The sequence below is a fragment of the Nannospalax galili genome, unplaced genomic scaffold, assembly GCF_000622305.1.
Source record: "Nannospalax galili isolate Female #2095 unplaced genomic scaffold, S.galili_v1.0 scaffold610, whole genome shotgun sequence".
In the NCBI taxonomy this organism is placed as follows: domain Eukaryota; kingdom Metazoa; phylum Chordata; class Mammalia; order Rodentia; family Spalacidae; genus Nannospalax; species Nannospalax galili.
The window spans coordinates 262,463-282,929 of NW_008329141.1; the positions used below are offsets into that span (position 1 = coordinate 262,463).

The window sequence follows — 20,467 nt, forward strand, 5'->3', positions numbered from 1 at the left end:
GATTTCTAAAGATGACGACCCCATTATGACAGGGGGGAAAATCATCTTCAAAGCCAACAGTGGGATTCTTACCTTTTGAGAGTGAGGGATGTGCACAGATCCCAAAATCTCTTCTGGCTTCAGGTCTGAACTTGCCAACCCAGCGAGAAAATGTTCATCTAGAGGAATCTGCCTCATATCGTCTGTGGAAGGAAATGGTATTTCTGTACAGTCATAAGAAAAGGTCATTCTGGACCTTTAAATGTTAGCTCCTGGAGAAGGCCTACATCCGGAGCGGTGCAGAGGTCTGAGTCTGTGACTCTATCATAGGGTCCCCTTTTCTTCTACTGCTCATGACATCTGTCCTATCATTGCACAAGTTATATGCACCCCACTGTGGGTTTCCATCCTTCAGCAGAGGCTTGCTAACTAATGAACCACTGAACAGTAAGGGTCACAGCTGGGGCATAACTAAACTGATGCTAGGTTTGCTTTCATTATTAACAGAGTTCAGATCATTGGATTTATTTTATTTATTTATTTATGTTTTTTTGAGACAGGGTCTTCTTGTTGCCCCAGCTATCCTGGAACTCACTATGTAGACCAGGCTAGCCTTGAACTCACAGAGATCTGCCTGCCTCTGCCTCCTGAGTGCTGGGACTAAAGTGCACCACCACGCCCAGCTGGATTTATTTTTTCTACTTAACTGTGGTTTCAACTTCCCAAGGCTGATGCACCTTTAAAGCAAAGGGAACAGTTTACCAAGCTTCCTTTGGGCTCTATTGGCCTCTTGGGACCAGAACTGTGTTCCCTGATTTTAAAACATGGTTTGTACTTAAAAAAATTCATTTGCTATTTTTATTTTATGTTTATGACTGCTTCGCCTGCATGTATGTAAGGGCACACACACCTGTGGAGGTCAGAAGAGAGTGTTGGATCCTCTGGAACTGGAGTTATGTACACTGCCATGTGGGTGTTAGGAACTGAACCTGGGTCAGTTCCAGTGTTCTTAACTGATGAGCCACCTCTCCAGTGCACTAGTTTATACTTTTCAGAGTATAGGCTGTGCCATGAAGAGGGCACACTGTAGCCCAGAGATGACAAAGGTTCTGTCTCTGGCATCATCGGCACCTTGCGAGTTGGAACACTGGCATAGTCGTGAACAGATGGAAAGTCCAAAGGAGCCCCTGCTGATCACTGCCCACCTGCCTTGCTGCTGGGTTGGTGAGCTGAGCTACCACCTTCTCTGGAGTAGTGGAGGGCAGAGGGAGCTCTGGCAGAGCTGGGAAAGTAGAACACTGTTACCACTATGATAGTGGAAGGCTCTGGATAGGGGCCAGGCTACCCTCACTATGCTGGTGTATCCCAGAATCTTGGCTTCTTCTCTTTTGGTCCTTGAAGGTTGAACTGGGGTCATTCAGACTGTAAGCCCGATGTCCTCAGTGAGAAGCCTGGCTCAGTCAGCATGCTGACCCTCCTTTGCCCTAGTAGGCCTCACACAAAGCCAATAGGGGAATAAGGCCTGAGTCATGGGGTAGAGAGAACATTTTTCCTCAGTTCCTAAGCCTCTCCTTACCACATGTGACCTATCAGAGTGAGTGACAGGATTAAGTCAGCAGAAACACCTCAGGGAGCTGTGCCATCCCTGGATGGATACAGCCTGGAAGTCTGTGAGACAGAGGTTTTGATTGTTTCCGCTGTACCCCTGTGTTTGGGGGGTGGCAGTGAGTCAAGGATCTGTTGCAGGAGTGGGAGGGACAGAGGAAGCTGGTTTTGGATGGGTTCTCACGCTGTCAGGAAGCAGAGGGTATTTCAGAGCTGGAAGCCCTGGGGACAGGACAGGGTAGCCTCGTGGGAAGGTGAAGTATACTCAATAAATAGGAAAACAGACAGAAATCTGCATTTGTTAAGGTTTGAATGCTAGATCCTGTCAAAATTTAGGACTGGGGAGATGGCTCAGCAGGCAAAGGTACTTGCTGCCAAGCCTGATGACCTGAGTTCAGTCCCTGGGACCCACATAGTGGAAGGAGAGACCTGACTCCCACAGATTTTTCCTCTGAGCTCCACATGTGCTCTGTGGCATGCGTATGCACATACCCCCTCCCGATAAATGAAATAAATAAATGTAATAAAAGATTAAAAAAGCTTGATTTAGTTCACGAAGATAATTGCCTTTGTAACAATATCAAGAGATGAGATCCTTGAGCTGAAGTGTGGCTGTGTAGAGGATTCGCCTAATATGAACAAGGCCCTGAGATGAGTCACTAGATGAGGTCACTAGGTTCCACCCCTGGGGTGGGATTGGCGCTGTTATAAAAGGATGAATTTGGCTCCCTCTTGCTCTTTCTTATGCTTCTGCCTTCTAGCACAGTAAGAAGGCTGTCATTGGATTATATCACTTTGACCTTTGACTTCCTAGCCTCCAGAACCATGAGAAAGACATTTTTCTTCATTAAATGACCCACTTTCAGTTATAGACGCATGACCAAGCTAAGTTAGCGTCCTATCCCTTTTTGGAAATTTGACATGTGCTGGAGGCCACCCAGCAGCTTGGGGATGAGATGTGTGAAGTGTCAGTACTTAGCCTGCTGTCAAGGGGGTGTTAGCACTTGTGGAGCAGCACAAAACAGCCTAAGTGCATAGAAGACTAGAGGAACAGGAAGGTGGATTAGCAGAGAGCTGCCTCAAGGAAATGCTCCATTTGGCCAGCAATTAAAATGAGTCACAATGCCTTCCCCTCCCCAGAGGGGCCGTGGTGTCCTCACCAGACTGATGGCTTCTTACCTAGCACCTGAGTAGGAGAAGAGTAACTTAAAGGGGGCGGGTGGGTTGGTGGGGGTAGGGGGTGTGGAGATTAAAGGACGAATTTGAGAGCCTCAGTTCCTTAGGCCACAGGGAGGTGAACTCTGCAAACTCACTCTTTTGTTTTTGTTTCTGTTTTAAATTTAAATTTATTTTTATTTATTTATTTATTTATTTATTTATTTATTTATTTTGTCTTTTTGAGACAGGGTCTTCTGCAGCTCCAGCTGGGCTGGAACTCACTATGTAGACCAGGCTGGCCTTGATCTCACAGAGATCCACCTGCTTCTTCCTCCTGAGTGCTGGGACTAAAGGTGTGTGCCACCATGCCTGGCTTTATCTTTAATTTTTATGTGTATGTAATGTTTCCTGCATGTATGTAAGTGCACCCATGTGTATAATGCCTACAGAGGCCAGAAGAGGGCATCAGATTCCCTGGAACAGGAATTATGGATGGTTGTTAGCCTCCATATGGATGCTGGGAACCAAACCCAGGTCCTCTGGAAGAGCAGTTAGTGCTCTTAGCTGATGAGTCATCTCTCCAGCCCCTATTATTATTATTATTATTATTATTATTAATTTTTTTTGATCTTTTTGAGACAGGGTCTCTCTGTAGCCCCAGCTGGCCTGGAACTCACTATGTAGACCAGGATGGCCTTGAACTCACAGAGATCTTCTCTGCCTCCTGGGTGCTGGGATTAAAGGTGTGTACCACCATGCCTGGCTTATTTTTATTATTTTTAATTGTGTGTCTCTGTGTGTGGGTCTGTGCATGTGAGTGCAGGTGCCCAAAGAAGCCAGAGATTCCTCTGGGGCTGGAGTTACAGGTGCACCCAATGTGGGTTCTGGAAATTGAACTCAGGTCCCCTTTAAGAGCAGTATGTGCTCTTAACTGCTGAGCTGTCTCCCTAGCTCCCTGCAGACTCTCTTATGTCAGCCTCTGCACATCACCCCTGGTCAAGCAAGAACATGTGAACTAGTACATTAGCTTTGAGCATGTGGTCCTGGGTTGTGTGCTTATGTGTGCGTGCATGCGTGCGTGCGTGCGTGCGTGCGTGTGTGTGTGTGTGTGTGTGTGTGTGTGTGTGTGTTGCCAGGAGGAAGCACCACTGACCATTGCTACAATGTGCCTTACCTATGATGGGAGCTCCCCATGGTGAATTGAAAGTCAGTGCCCAGGCTACAATTTAAAGCAGTTCCTTAAGAAAATTTAAAAATAAAAAGGACAAAAACTCTTTAAGAGGTGCTCAAAATGTAGCTTACCTTCTGATAACAGATTGAGGGCAGTGTTGCCCACAGAAAGAATAGGATTCAGGTCTGAATAGCAATGCCGGCTTATAATATGTCCACCTAAGGACTAAGAAAAGAGAGTTACAGCTTGGTTAGTCTCTCTGTTTTTCTACCTGACAGACACTGCCTATGGTCCTCTCAGGGTGATATATGGGTCAAGAAGATTCTCAGGCAGTTTTTCACTGAGAAGAGTCACTCCGGGGTGTTGGGAAGCCCCCCCCCCCCCGCAATTCCTTCGGAATAGAAAAGGAAGGAGATAACTAACACTTCCCTGGCTAGCATTTGGCACATTCCAAGTGCTTTCTAATCTCTGTTGTGTCTGTTCAAAACAACCCACCGAGATGGAAGCCATTATTTCTATTTCACAGGGTAAGACACTGCATCATAGAGAAATCATGAAACTTGACCAATATATCCCAGCTAGGATGTATAGTTATAAGGTTTGTGGCTAATCTGATGGTGCAGATGGCCAAGGGACCAGCCTCAGAAAAAGTATCCTGCCTTGGGACACAGATTCCCAGCCTCATCCTTCATGGACCTTGAAATGACTAGACCTCAGGTGGGCCATGCCAGGGCACCAGGTATCTATGCCATGGACAGCCTCTCTTTGGGGATCTTGGTCTGAGCCTGTAGCATCTTAGAGCTTGAGAGGGAAGTGATGGAATATTCAACTCAGCCCCCCCGCCCCCCCCCATGTAAGGCAGGATCTAAGTGACCTCCCAGCTGTAGTCTCTGAACTGGAACATAGGCAAGGCCAGGAAACACTTGTTCCTTTGTGAGCAGCTTCAACCTCAAGTTTTGTTTCCTCTGAGCTGCTCTCAGATGCCCCATCTGTGGACACCCTTCTAGTCTTGGCCATCCCATGGGATAAATCATCTGTTCTCAGGGGTCTCTGACTGCCAGAAGGCAGTGCTCATGTTCCTTTTGACTGACCCCCGTTCCTCCTTTGAATGTGACTCCAACCCCTCAACTCTTCTGTCACCCTCTCCATTGCTAGCCAGGCTCCTGGGAGCCGGTCAGAGTTCCTGACTGAAAACAGAACATTTGGAATCTCTGAAACTTTTTCAAGTCCTCTGCTGACTTCCCAGGCTCCAAGGATGCAGGAGAAGGAAAACGTGTACTTGGAAAACCCATCCATGCCTCGTTTCCTTTCTTACGATTGCGACTGTCCACCTGTGGTCTGAATAGTGCAGGAAAGGCTGCCCTTCTTGCTTTGCATATTCTACTTCTGTTAACACAGTCTAAGATGAGATCAGGCTCTTTGACAGGCTTGTCACAAAATTAGCAAAGCCATGACACCCTTTTTTACCTGTGTTGTTGCTGAGCTACTGTGTTGACGTTCACCTAGAATTTTCTTTAAGAATTTTATTGAATAACATTTGTTAACCTGAAATATTTATTTATGGACCTGTCATTTCAATCTGTTGAGACCTTTGGGCATACTGATTCTGCCAGAATCCTGACATTTCAGTGAGACCAAAAAGCAAGTGTGTGCCCAATGATTGACAGCAAGGCACTTACTGCCATGTTCTGGATCTGCTGGCCTGCCAGGCTCCGTAGGTGCTTCAGGAGGGCTCTGTAGGTCTCAGTTTTCTCCTCTGGGAGCTCAGAGATGCTCTCAGCCAGGATGTCCTTCACCTGAGCCAGGCTGCAGCCGGCGCCAATGGTCAGTCCTGGAAAGCAAGTCGTTTTTACTGGCGGCATGGGAGGAGCAGAACTGTTGTCATGGCACCATGAACTTTGCAGTTGCCTAGTGTGATAGCTGCTCAGAGGATCACTAGGGGCTTCAAGATTGACTAACTCAGCTTCTGGGCGTTGGGTCTTGTGTGTATATGTGTACATATGTGTGTGTGTGTAGCTCTGAGGACAGCCTCAGGTACCATCCACTTTTTTTTTTTTTTTTTTTTTTTAAGTCAAAGACTCAGTGAGCTCATCAAGTAGGTTAGGCTGGCTGGCCAGGCAGTGAGCCCCAAGGATCTGCCTATCTCTCCTTCCTAGTACTGTGATTACAAGTGTGCCCTAGTGTGCTCAGCTTTTGTATATGGGTTCTGGGGATCAAATTTAGGTCCTTATGCTTGCAAAGCTGAGCCATCTCCCCAGCCTTGAGCATAGGGATTTAAAAAAGCTCCCAGGAGTTTTTCTGTGTAGTTGGGGATGGGGCCCTGGGGTCACACTCTTCTTTGACAGACATGAAGAAATAGAGACTAGAGAGAAGGAATGACAGTGACGACATGCCAGTGGTAGGCCCTACTAGAACCTTTCATGACTCTTCTGAGTGCCTTGGTTACTATAGTAGTTAAAGAGAATAAATCTGATGGGTAACACAATGGCAAAAGTCGTTTCATTTCTTGGGCCATGGTCTAAAATCAACAATTATGTTTTTGGTAAGGAAAGAGATTTTATTTTCTAGGATTTGTGCAGACAAATAAAAACCCTAATACACAGGGTTTATGGTGATGCCAATTTGAATCTGACCCAGTACCTCTACCTCAAATACTCTCCTAGAGAACCTAATTCTTAGGACTTTTAACTAAAAATATACGAACTATATATATATCAACCTAAGTAATGGGTATAAAACAAGTTTCTATTTACCTTCCCATATAAAGAAATGAAATAGTCTGTGTATTTGCCTCCTTCTGTAAATTACCCTCACTCTGTATTTTTTGTACATTCTAGTATGAAAACATTTCAAAATATAACAGCTCAAGAATTTAAGCCAAGATGACACACACAGGAATAAAATCAGTAATGTTTTGATGCATATTTTCCAACTCTGATAATCATAATCTTTAAGAGTCAGTTCCATGCGTGAACTGGCTAATCAAAATGAACATATATGGTATTGGGTGAGGGGTGTTGGTGGCTCATAGGGAGGGGTGAAGGGAGCGATGGGTGAGCATCCAGGAGGTCTAGGACAATATTACCTGCCAACCGGCCGAAAGGAATCCAACATTTTGACAACCGTTGGAACTAAGCTTGTGAGGATTGGCAGGATATGAGCAAGAACCTCAGGGCTCTCTACAGTAGGCTGCAAAGGGTTCAAATCAATATTGGAAAGGACTATAGTCACCCAACCACTGGGAGTGACCTACTAAAATAAGTCTTTCACCTCTCTTGAGTTTGCATAATGAAACCTTAGCAGCATACAGGGTTTGAGTTGACCTCACTGTAGGGTTAGATAACTGCAGTGAGTGTTTTTATCTGGTTTTGGGTTGGGATTTGATTTTTCTCTTGTTGATTCATCTTTGAGCGTGTTCCATACTCCCACATAGCTGTATTTTATCAATATTAAATGTACTTGGCACAGTGCTTCCTCATCCTTGCCAACCCACCCCCATCACACCCCTAACTGCTTCACTACCCTCAGCTAACTTCATAGATGAGGAAACGACTAGCTCTTCTTTATTGCCTGAATGCCAAGCAAATCTTGCCTAAAATTTGTGACCAAATTGTTCCTCCTTTCCAAAATGTCAGCCTGGAATCCTTGCCCTGTCTCCTTCAGCATCGCATAAAAGGTACTCTAATGGGATCCATTCCCACTCCAGATCCAACAGTTGTGGCCTGTTGAGTCCACATCACCACAGGAGCTTGGTCTTTAGATTTTGCAAAACTGCTCTGACCTTAAGACAGACATGGTGGTACATACCTGTAATCCCAGCACTTGGGAAGCCAGGACAAGGAGATCGTGAGTTTGAGACCAGCTTGGGCTACATAGTGAGACTCAAATAAAACCAAATCAAAACAAACACCTTCTCCAACAACAAGCTAAAACTCAAACAACAAAAAAAGTCCTGACCTTATCTCTACAGGAGCCTAGAAAAACTATCCCTTTCCCCTGTGAGACAATTGTTTCTCCCTGAGGAGAAGACCCTAGACTTTATTAGCAGGGAACACACACACACACACACACACACACACACACACACACACACACACACACACAATCTTATTGTTATTACTAAGTTCAGAAGTTTCAGGAGACTGGTGTCACTTATCACTCACTGCCTCTTTTGGTTTTTGTTTCTTTGTTTTGAGACAGGGTCTCTGGTAGCTGAGGCTGACCTTGGATTTCTCATACTTCTGCCTCCTCCCCCCAATGTTGGGATTACAGCCTTGAGCTACCACACCCTGCTCCCTACCTCTTTTTTTTTTTTTTTTTTTTTTTTTTTTTTTGATCTAGGTGGGAAAAAGCAGTTCAGCTGTCTGCTGGATCGCTTGGGCCCTACAAAAATTCAAACTCAGATCAAGACCAAACAACGCAGATGGGGCTTTTGTTTGGCCGCTTCCTTTGTCCACATCCCCACCTCATGTTATTTCTATCGGATTCCACCTCTGGTCACAAAGCATTCCAATGAAGTTGGAAAGGTCTTCAACCTCTTTCGATTCTTAGGGTTTTTCATTTAACCCTATGCCTCTCAGAGTTCATGGGCTTTTAAGATAGATACACTGTCTTTCTGGAGCATTTCACAGTAAAGATTTTGAAAGGAAAGTAGGTTGAGCCAACTGTAAATGTGATGTGGATGAACATATAGTTTAAATAAACCTTTAGGTCAAAAGTACAGCGGCCACAGAAGTTTGTTTCCTGAGTGGTGCTGGTGAGCGCATCTGGGGGCAGTTTACCCTGGTGAAGAGTCCTTCACTCTCTTCTAGGACACAGAAGTGTTCATGATGGTCACTAGAGGGCACTCACGCCTTAGCTAACAGTAACAGGTCAGTGGCACATTGCTCAGACTTCAGAGCCTGGCCTTCCTTTGGATGCAGAGACCAAAGCTGGGTAGTTAGTGCAAGCAGCCACTGGACAGGTAGTGAAGTGTCCTGGGGGTGGGGGTAGTATGGGGGGTGCAATGGTAGTAGGAGCTCTGAACTGTAGATATTGTAACCTGAACAGCTGCAGGGCTGAGGACCTTGGCAAATGCACTTTCTTTTTGCATTTCCGGTTCTTCATCTGCAAAGGAAGGATTGGAGTTATATATGGAGGATCTTGAATTGTGTTCTGAAAGGCCCCTTTCGGGACCCATGCAAGGAGCTCAGAGATGGGGTGGGGAGCTTCCCTCTCCTTCAACAGAACAACCTATTTTTTTATTTATTTAAGACGAGGACAGGGTCGTGGTATCAAAGAAAAATTTGAAAACTGGAAGTCTAACCAGTGCCTAGCTGGAGATTATCAAGGACCTCCTGCCTTAACCTTGTGCTTAGATTGGCTCTCTGATCCCAGTCTACCCAGTCTTCCATTCCCTCTTTCTCTCCTTTCCTCTCTGCCTGCGTCTGGTATGCTACCTGGACTGTTCCAAGCTTAAAAACTCAAGAAGTGATCCCTTCCCTTGCAAATGTCTGGGGTCAGACCAGGGCTTAGTGGGCTTAATGAACTGCAGAGAAATCTACCCTTGGCTGATGATGTTAGAGTCCAGAGATTCGGCTGTTACAGGTCCCTCCCTCATCATTCTTGACTAAGCTTTCAATTCTCTCAGCCTCCTTGTCACTCAAGTTAAGGAAGTCATCATTACCACTTTATTTCATCACATTCAAGTCCTGACCCACTCGTTCAATTTTTTTACACAAATTTATCAGCCACTGACTGAGCAGTTACAGGCATGCTTTGATGCAATGAAGAAAGCCTGGGTGCTTTGGGCAATAAAGAGAGGAAAACAGTAAGGGTCCATTTGCTAAAAGTTTTGCCATGCCTCTTGAGTACGAACCTTGCATAGGCCTTCCTACTTTGTGAGTTCTGCTTTGCCTGATACAGAACTCTACACTTGTGAGTGACTAGGGGTACTTGTCTGCAGGCTTTTGGCCCATTTCGCCCCTTGCCATTGTTCCCACAAGACAAGTAGCATGTGGGTGCCAGGTGATATTTTTCCTACTTCCCCCCACCCCCAAACCATCTCTCTTTTCTCCTCCATCAAAGTGACACTGTAGATTTATTGTTTCTGGGGAACTGTGGCACTCATAGGCAAGGATCCTTCCTGCAAGTGAGCACAAGGTCTCAAATGGTATCATTTGGCTACATCATGGAATCATATCCCATCCCCAAAGGCTTTGATAATAAGCTTCACAATGGGCACATTCACAATTGAAAAATGGTGAAGAATTGGAAACAGGTGAAGAGGTTCTGACTTACTTGACAAGTTTAACTTTAGTGCAAGGATCACTTCATTGGCATCTTACTGAAAGAGCTGAGAACTTACCATCACTGGTTTTGGTCACCATGCTCAGCTCAGGGATTCTAGCAGGAGAGAGGAGAATTGGGTAAAAGTGTCCTTGAGTTTTCATAGCTGGTCCTGAGGAAGAAATGCATTTTTAGAGACAGTTAGGAAAGAGAAAAATGCCTTTTCTTTTGCATTGATATTTTCTCATAAAAACATTCAGCTACAGAGCTTAAATCTTGATAATAAATATGTATAGAAGTGAAAGCAATGACCATACACCGCTGCACAATGTATGTATTAACTTATTTATGTTCTCTCTACATTATATCAATAGGAAATAAAAGCGTGGGAGGCCCTTAAAACACAGAGGCACCAGGGGATGCTGTTAAGAATGTTTGTGGGACGAGAGATCTAGCTCAATATTATTTGCCAAGAAAGTATGAGGCTCTGGGTTTGATCCCCAGCATTGAAATAAAAGGTATTTGTAATACCTTTTGGAACTTGGAAACAGCTGGAACTGTTTCCACAGCTGTCTTTCCATGATAGCCTGAAGGGGCAAACTGTTTTGTGCAGATACAATGGAACTGAGCCCAGCTCCATGTAGCAAGAAGGGGTGAGTCTCAGGTCAAGAATGTTGACTGAACAAAGCAAATTGCAAAACAGTAACAGTGACAGTCTGATGTTCAAAATACACAAAACTAAATGGCATACTGTTAGGGACTCAAATACATACGGTGATTATAAAAATGAGGAAGAGACTGAACACTAGCCAACACAATATTCAGCTGATAGACTTGGTTCCTGAAGGAAGAGGAAGGAATTTCTTCTAGAATTTCTTTATCACAGAAGGCCAGCTGTTGCATCAGCTATTATAAATTTGGGAGAATGCTGGGGATCAAACCCAGGGCTTCAGTAGGCTAGGCAAGTATTTTACCACTGAGCTATGGGGGCATCTAAAGTGACTGGTAAAGTTTGAGTTATTAAAGTGGGCGTGGGGAGTTGGAGAGATGGCTCAGTAGTTAAGAGCACTGGCTGCTCTTGCAGAGGATCTGACTTTGGCTCCTAACACCCACATGGCAGCTAACATCCATCTGTAACTCTGGTTCCAGGGGAGCCAGCATCTTCTTCTGGCCTCTGTGGGTATTGTACACATGGGTGTACTACATACAGGTAGGCAAAACACTCATGCATACAAAACAAAAATAAATAAAAATTAAAGTGGGTGTGGGTAGTCACTAGGTGTGTTTGTTAATATATCTGCAGATAGTTTTATAACATTCTTTTATGTCTATTCAATATTTAACTTTAACAAAATTATAAGTGACAAGATGAATTAAATGATAAAACCCTCTCATACTTTTTACCTACCCTCACTGTGTACTACTAGGGTATATGTGCATCCAGCTTTGGCAATCACTGGATTTACTCTACAGGCTGAGGCTTCCATCCCCAAAAAGTACAGCAGGAACCAAGCAGGTGATAGAAAGTTTGGCCTTAACAATGAAACAAGAACCTCTGTAGTCACTTACCCAGAGACGTGTTGCCCAGGATGAGAGGGGCTTTGGGGTGCTTTGCTTTCAGCGCCAAGAGATTCTGGAGGATTCCAGGGGAGATCCAGGTAACTCTCTCTCCATGAAAGGTCAGGGTTTGTTTTTCTGGGTTCTCAGCCATCCTCTGAGGGCAAATGACAACATGTGTACCTGTGCGCACAGCAGTTGCTCTGGCAGGATATACCTGCTCCCAGTTGGGTTGTGTTCCTCTAGGAAGATTTCAGGGTTCTGGGGCTCACTTGCCCAGAAAGACATTTACAACATCCACTGGCTAAAGCCTGAATTCTCATAAGTAGATGACCTTTTGAGAACAAGTGTACTATAAGCTGGTACCTGTCATTGACCATCTAGTATGAATTAATTTAGCATAATTCAGTCTCATGGTCTTATAATCACACTTATACTACTGCTCCTAAATTAATATCCTAAGCCTGGGATTTTCCTCTAAAAATCGAACTTCACATCTTAGGGAGTTCTTGATGGCCTCTCTTAGACATTTCACAAGCATCTCAATTTAATTTATTCCAAACTGAGCTCTTCATATCCAGTCCTTCTTGAAAAAGTGGGAACCCAAAAGGAAAAATGACTTGCTCCTCTGGAGGATTTCCCTGTCTTATCACATCACATCACATCACATCACATCACATCACATCATATCACATCACGTCCATCAGCATGCTGGGTGGCTTTCTTCCAAAATATGTCTAGAATCCACTTGCTCCTCACCAGCAACCTAGTCTAGCCACCACCCTTTGGGATGGCATTAGCCCCTGATGGGACACACTGCTTCTTCCTTTCATTTGTCCTGATTTAGGCAGTTCTTGGCTCAGCAACTGGAAGGATCCTGATATGGCATCAGCAAGAGCGTGTCCCTCTTCTACCCAACCTCCTTCACAGTGTCTCATACAGAGGGAAATTCATCATGGCTTTTGTTGCCGGTTTCTGACCTTCTCTTCCTCACTGTCCTCCGGCAGGGCTGGCTCAGCTCTGCCCTCGATCAGGCCTGCTGTTCTCTGACCTCCAGCACCTTTGCACCAACTGTTCCCACTGTTTGGATAGTTCTTCCCTCCATGCCTTCAGGATTGGTTCCTTCCTTTCTTCTCGAATTTCTTCAAACATTGCCTCCTCAGAAAAGTCTTCACTGGCATTTAAAATTGTTGCCATTTGCGTCCTAGCCTCATTCTTTGTTTGAATTTTTTTTTCTTCCTTAACACCTCTTACTTATTAGCAGGTTGTTGTCTTTCATCTGTTATTTTGCTTATCTATCTATCTATCTATCTATCTATCTATCTATCTATCTATCTATCTTCTAATCTATCATCTATCTATCTATCATCTATCTATCTATCTATCTATCTATCTATCTATCTATCTATCAATCATCTATCTATCTATCTTCTAATCTATCATCTATCTATCTATCTATCATCTATCTAATCTATCTGTCATCTATCTTCTATCATCTATCTATCTATCTATCTATCTATCATCTATCTCTATCATCTATCTATCATCTATCTATCTATCAATCTATCTCTATCATCTATCTATCTATCTATCTATCTATCTATCTATCTATCATCTATCATCTATCTATCTATCATCTCTCCATCCATATCTATCTATCTATCTATCTATCTATCTATCTATCTATCTATCATCATTTACCATCTATTTATCTGTCAGATTTCAAGCTCCACTTAAGCAGGGCTTTTTGTTAGTTTTGTTCCCTGTTGTATATTCAGTACTTAGAACAGTGCTGGTGTGTTGGTGAATGTGTACATATTTCTGAATGAATAAATATATCAGAACTCCTTCAGAAAAGTTTATTTCACAGAAAGAGACACAGGATGCCTGGGAAGAGATGCTTATGGGTGAGGTGTTAGGGGCTCCCAGAATGTTTCTTGGAGCTATTAGAAAGGCCTATGTGAATTGGCTGGACAGCCAACAGGGACACATTCCACTCTACACTGATGAGAGCCATGGTGAAATTATTTTTTAACAGCTCCAGCTAAGGCCTAGGGAATGTGTCCCAGGGGTCAGCAAGGGCTGGGAGGAAGTAGGGATCTTGATTCTAACCAACATTTCCCCAATATGACATGCCACCAGAAATAAATGGTAGATTTATAAAACTGGGTTATAACCAGTGATGTTTAAACAAGCATATACAATACCCAAGTCGTCTTACCAAGAGTTCTGGGGGAAATATGAGCTCCTGGGTCGGGTCCAAGGGCTGGAACTCCTCTTTTGCAAATAGCTCTGTGCAAATCTTTATAGAAAGAAGAGGCAGATGGCCTTGTCAGCTCAGCTCAGTTGGAAAAAGCACTGGAATTCTTTACAAGATTTAGACAAGATGAATGCAGTATGGCTCTCATTCTCCCTGTACAGGGAGATCATTCAAACCAGACAACTCGAAATAAGAATGTGATTGTATAAGAGATGTGGATTGGCTACTAACATGATACCAAAGGAAAGAAGACCATGGAATACTGTAAAGAGTGTCCTGGGAAATGCCAAGAGAGCCTGTGAAAGAGTATCAGATGTTAAATAACCTTGAGGGACTCCCGAAGGTGTTCTTGCTACCTCCTCCTTTGTCAATCATCACTCAAAGTCGAGATCTCTGAGAAGCCCTGAAGTCTGAGTGAAGATGACTTTAAATATTCTTCCCTGACATTGTTAACATTTACTGAATGCTTTTCATGTATCAATAAGTTATTTAATTTCAATGATAATCATATAAGGAAAGCATAATCTCCATTTTGCCCATTGTGAAATAAAAGCACAGAGGAAACTGACCCAGCCATTATCCTCTGTCTCAGATCTGCTTAGCTATGCTGAGCAATGGTTGCCAGCAAATATTCCTGAGGAGCAGGAAAACTGGAAGAATGGTGGGGTGTGGAGAGCAGGCCCGTGCAGGCAAGTGTCCTGGAGAAGAGGGGATGGCAGACATTGGAGACCGGGCAGGTCTAGTTTGCTCTTAGCCCACCCCTCTGACCTTTCCACTGCAAGGTACTTAACCTTTCTAAAGAGTAAATGGAGATAATGCTCATTTTGAAAGGTAATTGTGATAATTAGGTGAAATGGCCTGACATTTGTCATCTCTCCATCCTGCCTATTTTCTGCCTCTTTGAGGACTTGCAAGAAGGATCCTGAGAGTGGAATTGTTCCTTGTAAAGATTCTTTGTAAAGCTGCAGATTGAGGTATTGCAGGCCAATATCTGAATGTTTTTGTGTGACAATCAGAAGCATGGGCAGCACTTGTGGGCAATACATTGCAGTTCCAAAACCTATAAATAAGATTGTGGGCTGGAGAGATGGCTCAGCGATTATGAGTATGTACTACTCTTGCTGAGGACCCAAGCTTGGTTCCCAGCACCTATATGGGGTGGCTCATAACCACCTGTACCTCCAGTTCTAGAGGATCTAGCACCTATGGCCTTCATAGGTACCTGCACACACATGTACAACACCTCCTCTCCTCCCATGCACACACACAGAATTAGGAAATGGTAAAAATAAATCTCTCTCTCTCTTTTTTTTTTTTTAAAGAAAAACAAATGAGGCTGGGCATGGTGGTACATGCCTCTAATCTCAGCACTTGGGAAGCAGAGGCAGGTGGATCTCTGTGAGTTTGAAACCAGCCAATGCTGCATAGTGAGATCCTATCTCAAAAACAAAAGCCAAAAACAAGGAAAAACAAGCCAAAAAGAAAAAAGAAAAAGAAATAAGATTGTGTCTGAGAAAGTGTAAAACATAATGAATCAGGGGCTGGAGAGATGGCTCAGTGGTTAAGAACACTGTTCTTGCAGAAGACCCAGGTTTGAATCCCAGCACCCACATGGCAGCTAACAACTGTCTGTAACTCCAGTTCCAGGGGATCCTACAGTCTCTTCTGTCCTCTGCGGGCATTGCACGACACGGGTGCACTTACCTACATGCAGGCAATACATGCATACACAAAATAAAAATAATAAATAAAATATTAAAAAAACATAATGAATCAATGTTGAGACAAGGAAAGTTCTCCTAAACAGATTCTAGGCTAATACTTCATGGTTGCCCAAATAGAAGATAGTTTCAGAAGTTAGAGAGAAGAAGTTGCAGGCAAACACTTGCCATCCAGCAGGGCCACCCTGGTGAGCTGTTGTCTTGCTCAGCCCATAGCCTTCATGACAGAATTTGGCATTTTATGCACACTTTAAGGAAAGGTTACATGACACACTGATCATAGTTTTACTTTATAATGGTGTTTCTCTTTATGAACAACTACTGGGGCACATTCTAGTTTAAAGCCATTTGTTGGTGTTGCTTGACTAATGTAAGTCAAGTGGAACCTAGAATTCAATCACTGCCCAAAACTGAACTCTCCAGTCTGCCAGACTGAGAACTGACTTTGGAATGGGTTGACCCTGCCAAGGCATTTATCCTGTGAGTCACTGTGGGGGTTGCAGCTCACCTCCCTAGGGTAACACCCTCTGTTCCACTGCACACTTTCTTAGACCTAAATAAAGTGATGGTGATAGGCAAGAGTGGGGACAGGTAGGCCTGAAGGACACACGCATATAGAGGAAGGGAATGAAGGGCAGTTTTGCCAAAGGCCTTCTCTTGGGCTTTTTTCTCAACCTCTCTACCTAACTCCTGTAAAAATTTAGCAGTGGGCCATTTTTGGAAATGAATACCTCTCAGCCAAGCCAGAGGCTGCAATGCTGCAACTGGACTCCCTGGGGAAGGGAATTAGCTTGTCCTTAGCATCCTGAGGCGGCAGTGTCCTATCTCAGCACAGTGACAGAGGACAGTGAGCAGGGACAGCTTTAGAACTTTGTTTCTGAGCCGGGCGTGGTCATACACACCTTTAATCCCAGCACTCAGGAGGCAGAGGCAGACAGATCTCTGTGAGTTCCAGACCAGCCTGGTCTACATAATGAGTTCCAGGACAGCTGGGGCTACAGGGAGACCCTGTCTCAAAAAAAGACCAAAAAGAACTCTGTTTCCAACCGAGGGGGCAGCTCATCTCTCTCGAGGAAGATGTTTTGAGTGTTTTGAGATGTTTGACTGTCATCTGAGTGTTTTCTAATTTCTTTTTATTGCAGGCTTTCAGACTATTGATGGGAAAATCAGATTGTGGTCTTTGGGTCATTACTCTGCCAAGCCTGAAAATGGAAGGTACCTTTTTCCTGTATGCGCTTGGGATGGTTGTATACAAAGTGGAAAGCAGGACTTCATACTTACAGGGCCAGTTTCAAAGCTGGGTCAGCATTAAGTAGTACTCACAGTGAGGGGACAAAACAACACAGGGACTCACATCACTTCTGCCTCCAAGAGAATCATTTTCTCTTTGATCCAAGCAGCATTTTCCTGTTCCTTTCTGTTGACAGCCAACGGACTCCTGATAATGTGAAAATGCTTTATAAGAAAGATTTTTTTTTTTTTGGTCTTTTTGAAGCAGGGTCTCCCTGTAAGCCCCAGCTGTCCTGGAACTCACTATGTAGACCAGGCTGGCTTTGAACTCACAGAGATCTGCCTGCCTCTGCCTCCCAAGTGCTAGGACTACAGGCATGTGCCACCATGACCGGCCAGAAAGATGTTTTTTATAGGCAAATGAAGATGTGCCCTGAAGGTTCTGGCAATTTATATGAGACTCCAAAGCTACTTTCTACTGGGACAGGGATAATTACAAGGCTGTTCTTTTTCTTTGGTTAATTTTGTAAAATAATTTACATAATATATACCATATAAAATATATAATATAAAATAATATACAGAAGAAAAAATAAAATATCAGCATCTAATTCTAATTTTTAGATATTAGTTGAGATTTTACAATATTTATACAATACTTTTTTTTTTTTATTCAGTGTTTTGAGACAGGGTCTTCTGTAGCCTCAGCTGGTCTGGAACTCGCTATGTAGACCAGGCTTGCCTCTTTCTCACAAAGATCTGCCTGCCTCTGCCTCCTAAGTGCTGGGATTAAAGGCGTGTGCTACCTTGCCAGGCTATTTATAGAATACATTTTTTTTTTGGTCTTTTTGAGACAGGGTCTCCCTGTAGCCCCCTCCCCTACCCCCCAGCTGTCCTGGAACTCACTATGTAGACCAGGCTGGCCTTGAGCTCACAGAGATCTGCCTGCCTCTGCCTCTCAAGTGCTGGGATTAAAGGCATGTGCCACTATACCTGGTGGAATACATTTAAAAATTTATTAATTTATTTTTGTTTTATGTGTATGTGTATATTGTCTGCATGTAGGTAAGTGCACCCATGTCGTGCAATGCCCTTGGAGGTCAGAAGAGGCTGTTGGATCCCCTGAGACTGGAGTTTCAGACAGTTGTTAGCTGCCACGTGGGTGCTGGGATTTGAACCTGGGTCTTCTGCAAGAACAACCAGTGTTCTTAACCGTTGAGCCATCTCTCCAGCCCCTATATAACACATTTTTTATATAATACTCAGTATATGAACATTTTTGTTCATTGCAAATATGATTCTGTGTTTATGTATGAGTTATTTAGGCTAATTTCTAGTGTCAAAATAAAATTTTAAGATAATTTTCAGAGAAATCATAATTTATCTACTATCCCATATGTAAGAGTCAAGACATTGTTCGTTATAGTTCACATGGACCCTTTAAGAAAGAAAGAAAGAAAAAAAACGAAAAGAGAAAACCGCTTTGGGAATGAGATTGTCCATGCATTGGGATCTGCATGGGGCTGACTGGGAGTGAGCCGACAGTGAGTGTTAACGCAGGTTCCCCTTTGCAGCTCTTTCATTTCCATTTCTTCCAAGCTTACTTCTTGTATCTTCTTCAGATAATTTCTCCTGTCTTGCAAAATATTTTCTCCCAAACGCTTGAGTTCACTGTCTCCGTCCTGGTGTCTCTAGCTGCTGTATTTCTAATTCTACCCTAGAAGCAAAAGCAGCTGGCCAAGCAAGCAGCATGTCCTCCCTTACTCAAAACTCCCAGCATTCCTAGGATGGACTCAGAGTTAGTGGTAGCTGAAAAGGTCAGACTTCTTCTGTTTCAGTAACCTTATGCATCCCAGGTGGGGCTGCATTGCCTTCATCCAGTAAGGTACCATGAGACCACTGGCTACAGGGTGGGATAACAGACCACATTTTTACCTTTATCTGTACATCTGTGTGCTTGGAGAGGTGCATAACATCCTCACAGGAAAAGGACTTTCCTTTAACCCCCTTATTGTATTACATGCATGCTTTTCCACGTATACCTGCAATTTTCTCGGCTTGCAGTTCATTTTTTAGTTCATCAACTCTGGCTCTCTCATGTGGCAGTAGAAACATGGGACACACATGCCTGGTATCCCTGCCTGACTTCGGGGACACGGGACACACCCGTTGGTACAGTTCTACATCTACCTCTGCTATGTGCGGAACTGAGGCAAGAATGCCAACAGGCAGAGACCCCCCCAGCTGTGGCCTGCTGCTCTTCTATTCCTACTTGGCTCTGTGTTGTACTGAGAGGGGCCTCAGGTAACCCATGTGAGCACCCCAGCGTAAGTATCCAGGTCCTGTCCCCTCTCCTTATAAGGAGCTGCTTCTTAACCACTTCTGGTTGTACATAGACATTGGCTCCTTGGATCTTCCCTTGATCATCTCAGGAAAGGCAGTGTCTGGCCTAAGGTTGAAGTCGGAGCAATGGAGAATGATCCAGAAAAGGGGTAAAGGTTCAAGGTGGGCAAGTAACTTTGGCCCCATGGACTCCTGAGAAGAGCTGTAGAAGGACCACAAGGGGTCCCGCCAAGATGTGGGGCTCCCCTTGCTTGAGTCTACTGTGCTGCCCACATTCAAATTGTCCTCTGCAGAGGCTGACAGATGTGCCTGTCTGGAGTGTCCATCAAACACTATTCATAGCATCCATAACATTCTCAGTAACATTAGCAACTATTTGCTGAACTCTTTCTAACTGCTAGGCAAGACTCCTTGATTTTTCATAGCTGCTCAGAGAAGCGTTCTGGTTTGTGTGCTCTTGGAGGGAATTTTGGTTTCTGCTGTGTCCTATCCCCTTAAGCAGCTAGTAGGATTTGCTGGTGTCTTCCCATGGGCCCTGGCTAGATGCTTTGTCGAACTGATAGAAAGTGTCTGGATCATATCAAAGGTGTTGTAATGCCCACCTCATCTTCAGGAAATAGCTACAATGCCAGGGAGCCCGCTGACTCTCACTCTGTCTCTCTTACAGTCTGCTGTGAGGGTCTTAAGATCTCCATTCTTGTGCCAGGCATGGTGTGGCACACGCCTTTAATCCCAGCACTTTGGAGGCAGAGGCAGGTGGATTTCTGTGAGTTCAAGGCCAGCCTGGTCTACATACTGAGTTCCAGGCCAGCTGGGGCTACAGGGAGAGCCTGTCTCAAAAACACCAAAAAAAAAAAAAAGACTTTCTATTCTTGTGTTCCCAGCTCTCGTTACCTGTCACTGTCATTCTTACTTTACAGATGTGTCTCCACAGTCCCCTACTCACCATGCAGAAGGTCCTGCCACTCTCCAGAATCGGCCGATACCCAGTGCAACGGCATAGATTACCTGATCAGAGGAGAAATGGCCATCAGTGGGTCTTGTTTCTGTGGATTCTTTTAAAAGCTGAAATAGACCAAAGCTGTTTTTTTTTTTTTTTTTTTTTTTTTTTAAAAAAAAAAAAAAAAAAAAAAAAAAAGAGGACGATAAATCTTTCACTGTGATATATCAAAATAA

At 44.0% G+C, this 20,467-nt stretch overlaps 1 protein-coding gene across 1 annotated transcript in view; it reads right to left on the reverse strand.

The window, feature by feature from the left end:
• The window catches only part of LOC103734495 (aldehyde oxidase 2), an 88,916-nt gene that overhangs the window by 59,291 nt on the left and 9,158 nt on the right, over positions 1-20,467 (reverse strand). The window contains exons 6-13 of the mRNA XM_008833468.1: positions 20,238-20,299; positions 17,073-17,156; positions 13,959-14,039; positions 11,750-11,894; positions 10,260-10,352; positions 5,593-5,744; positions 4,045-4,138; positions 73-182 (exon numbers count right to left, since the gene is read on the reverse strand). Of these exons, the coding sequence (XP_008831690.1) occupies positions 73-182; positions 4,045-4,138; positions 5,593-5,744; positions 10,260-10,352; positions 11,750-11,894; positions 13,959-14,039; positions 17,073-17,156; positions 20,238-20,299 (821 nt within the window). The remainder of the gene's footprint in view (positions 1-72; positions 183-4,044; positions 4,139-5,592; positions 5,745-10,259; positions 10,353-11,749; positions 11,895-13,958; positions 14,040-17,072; positions 17,157-20,237; positions 20,300-20,467) is intronic.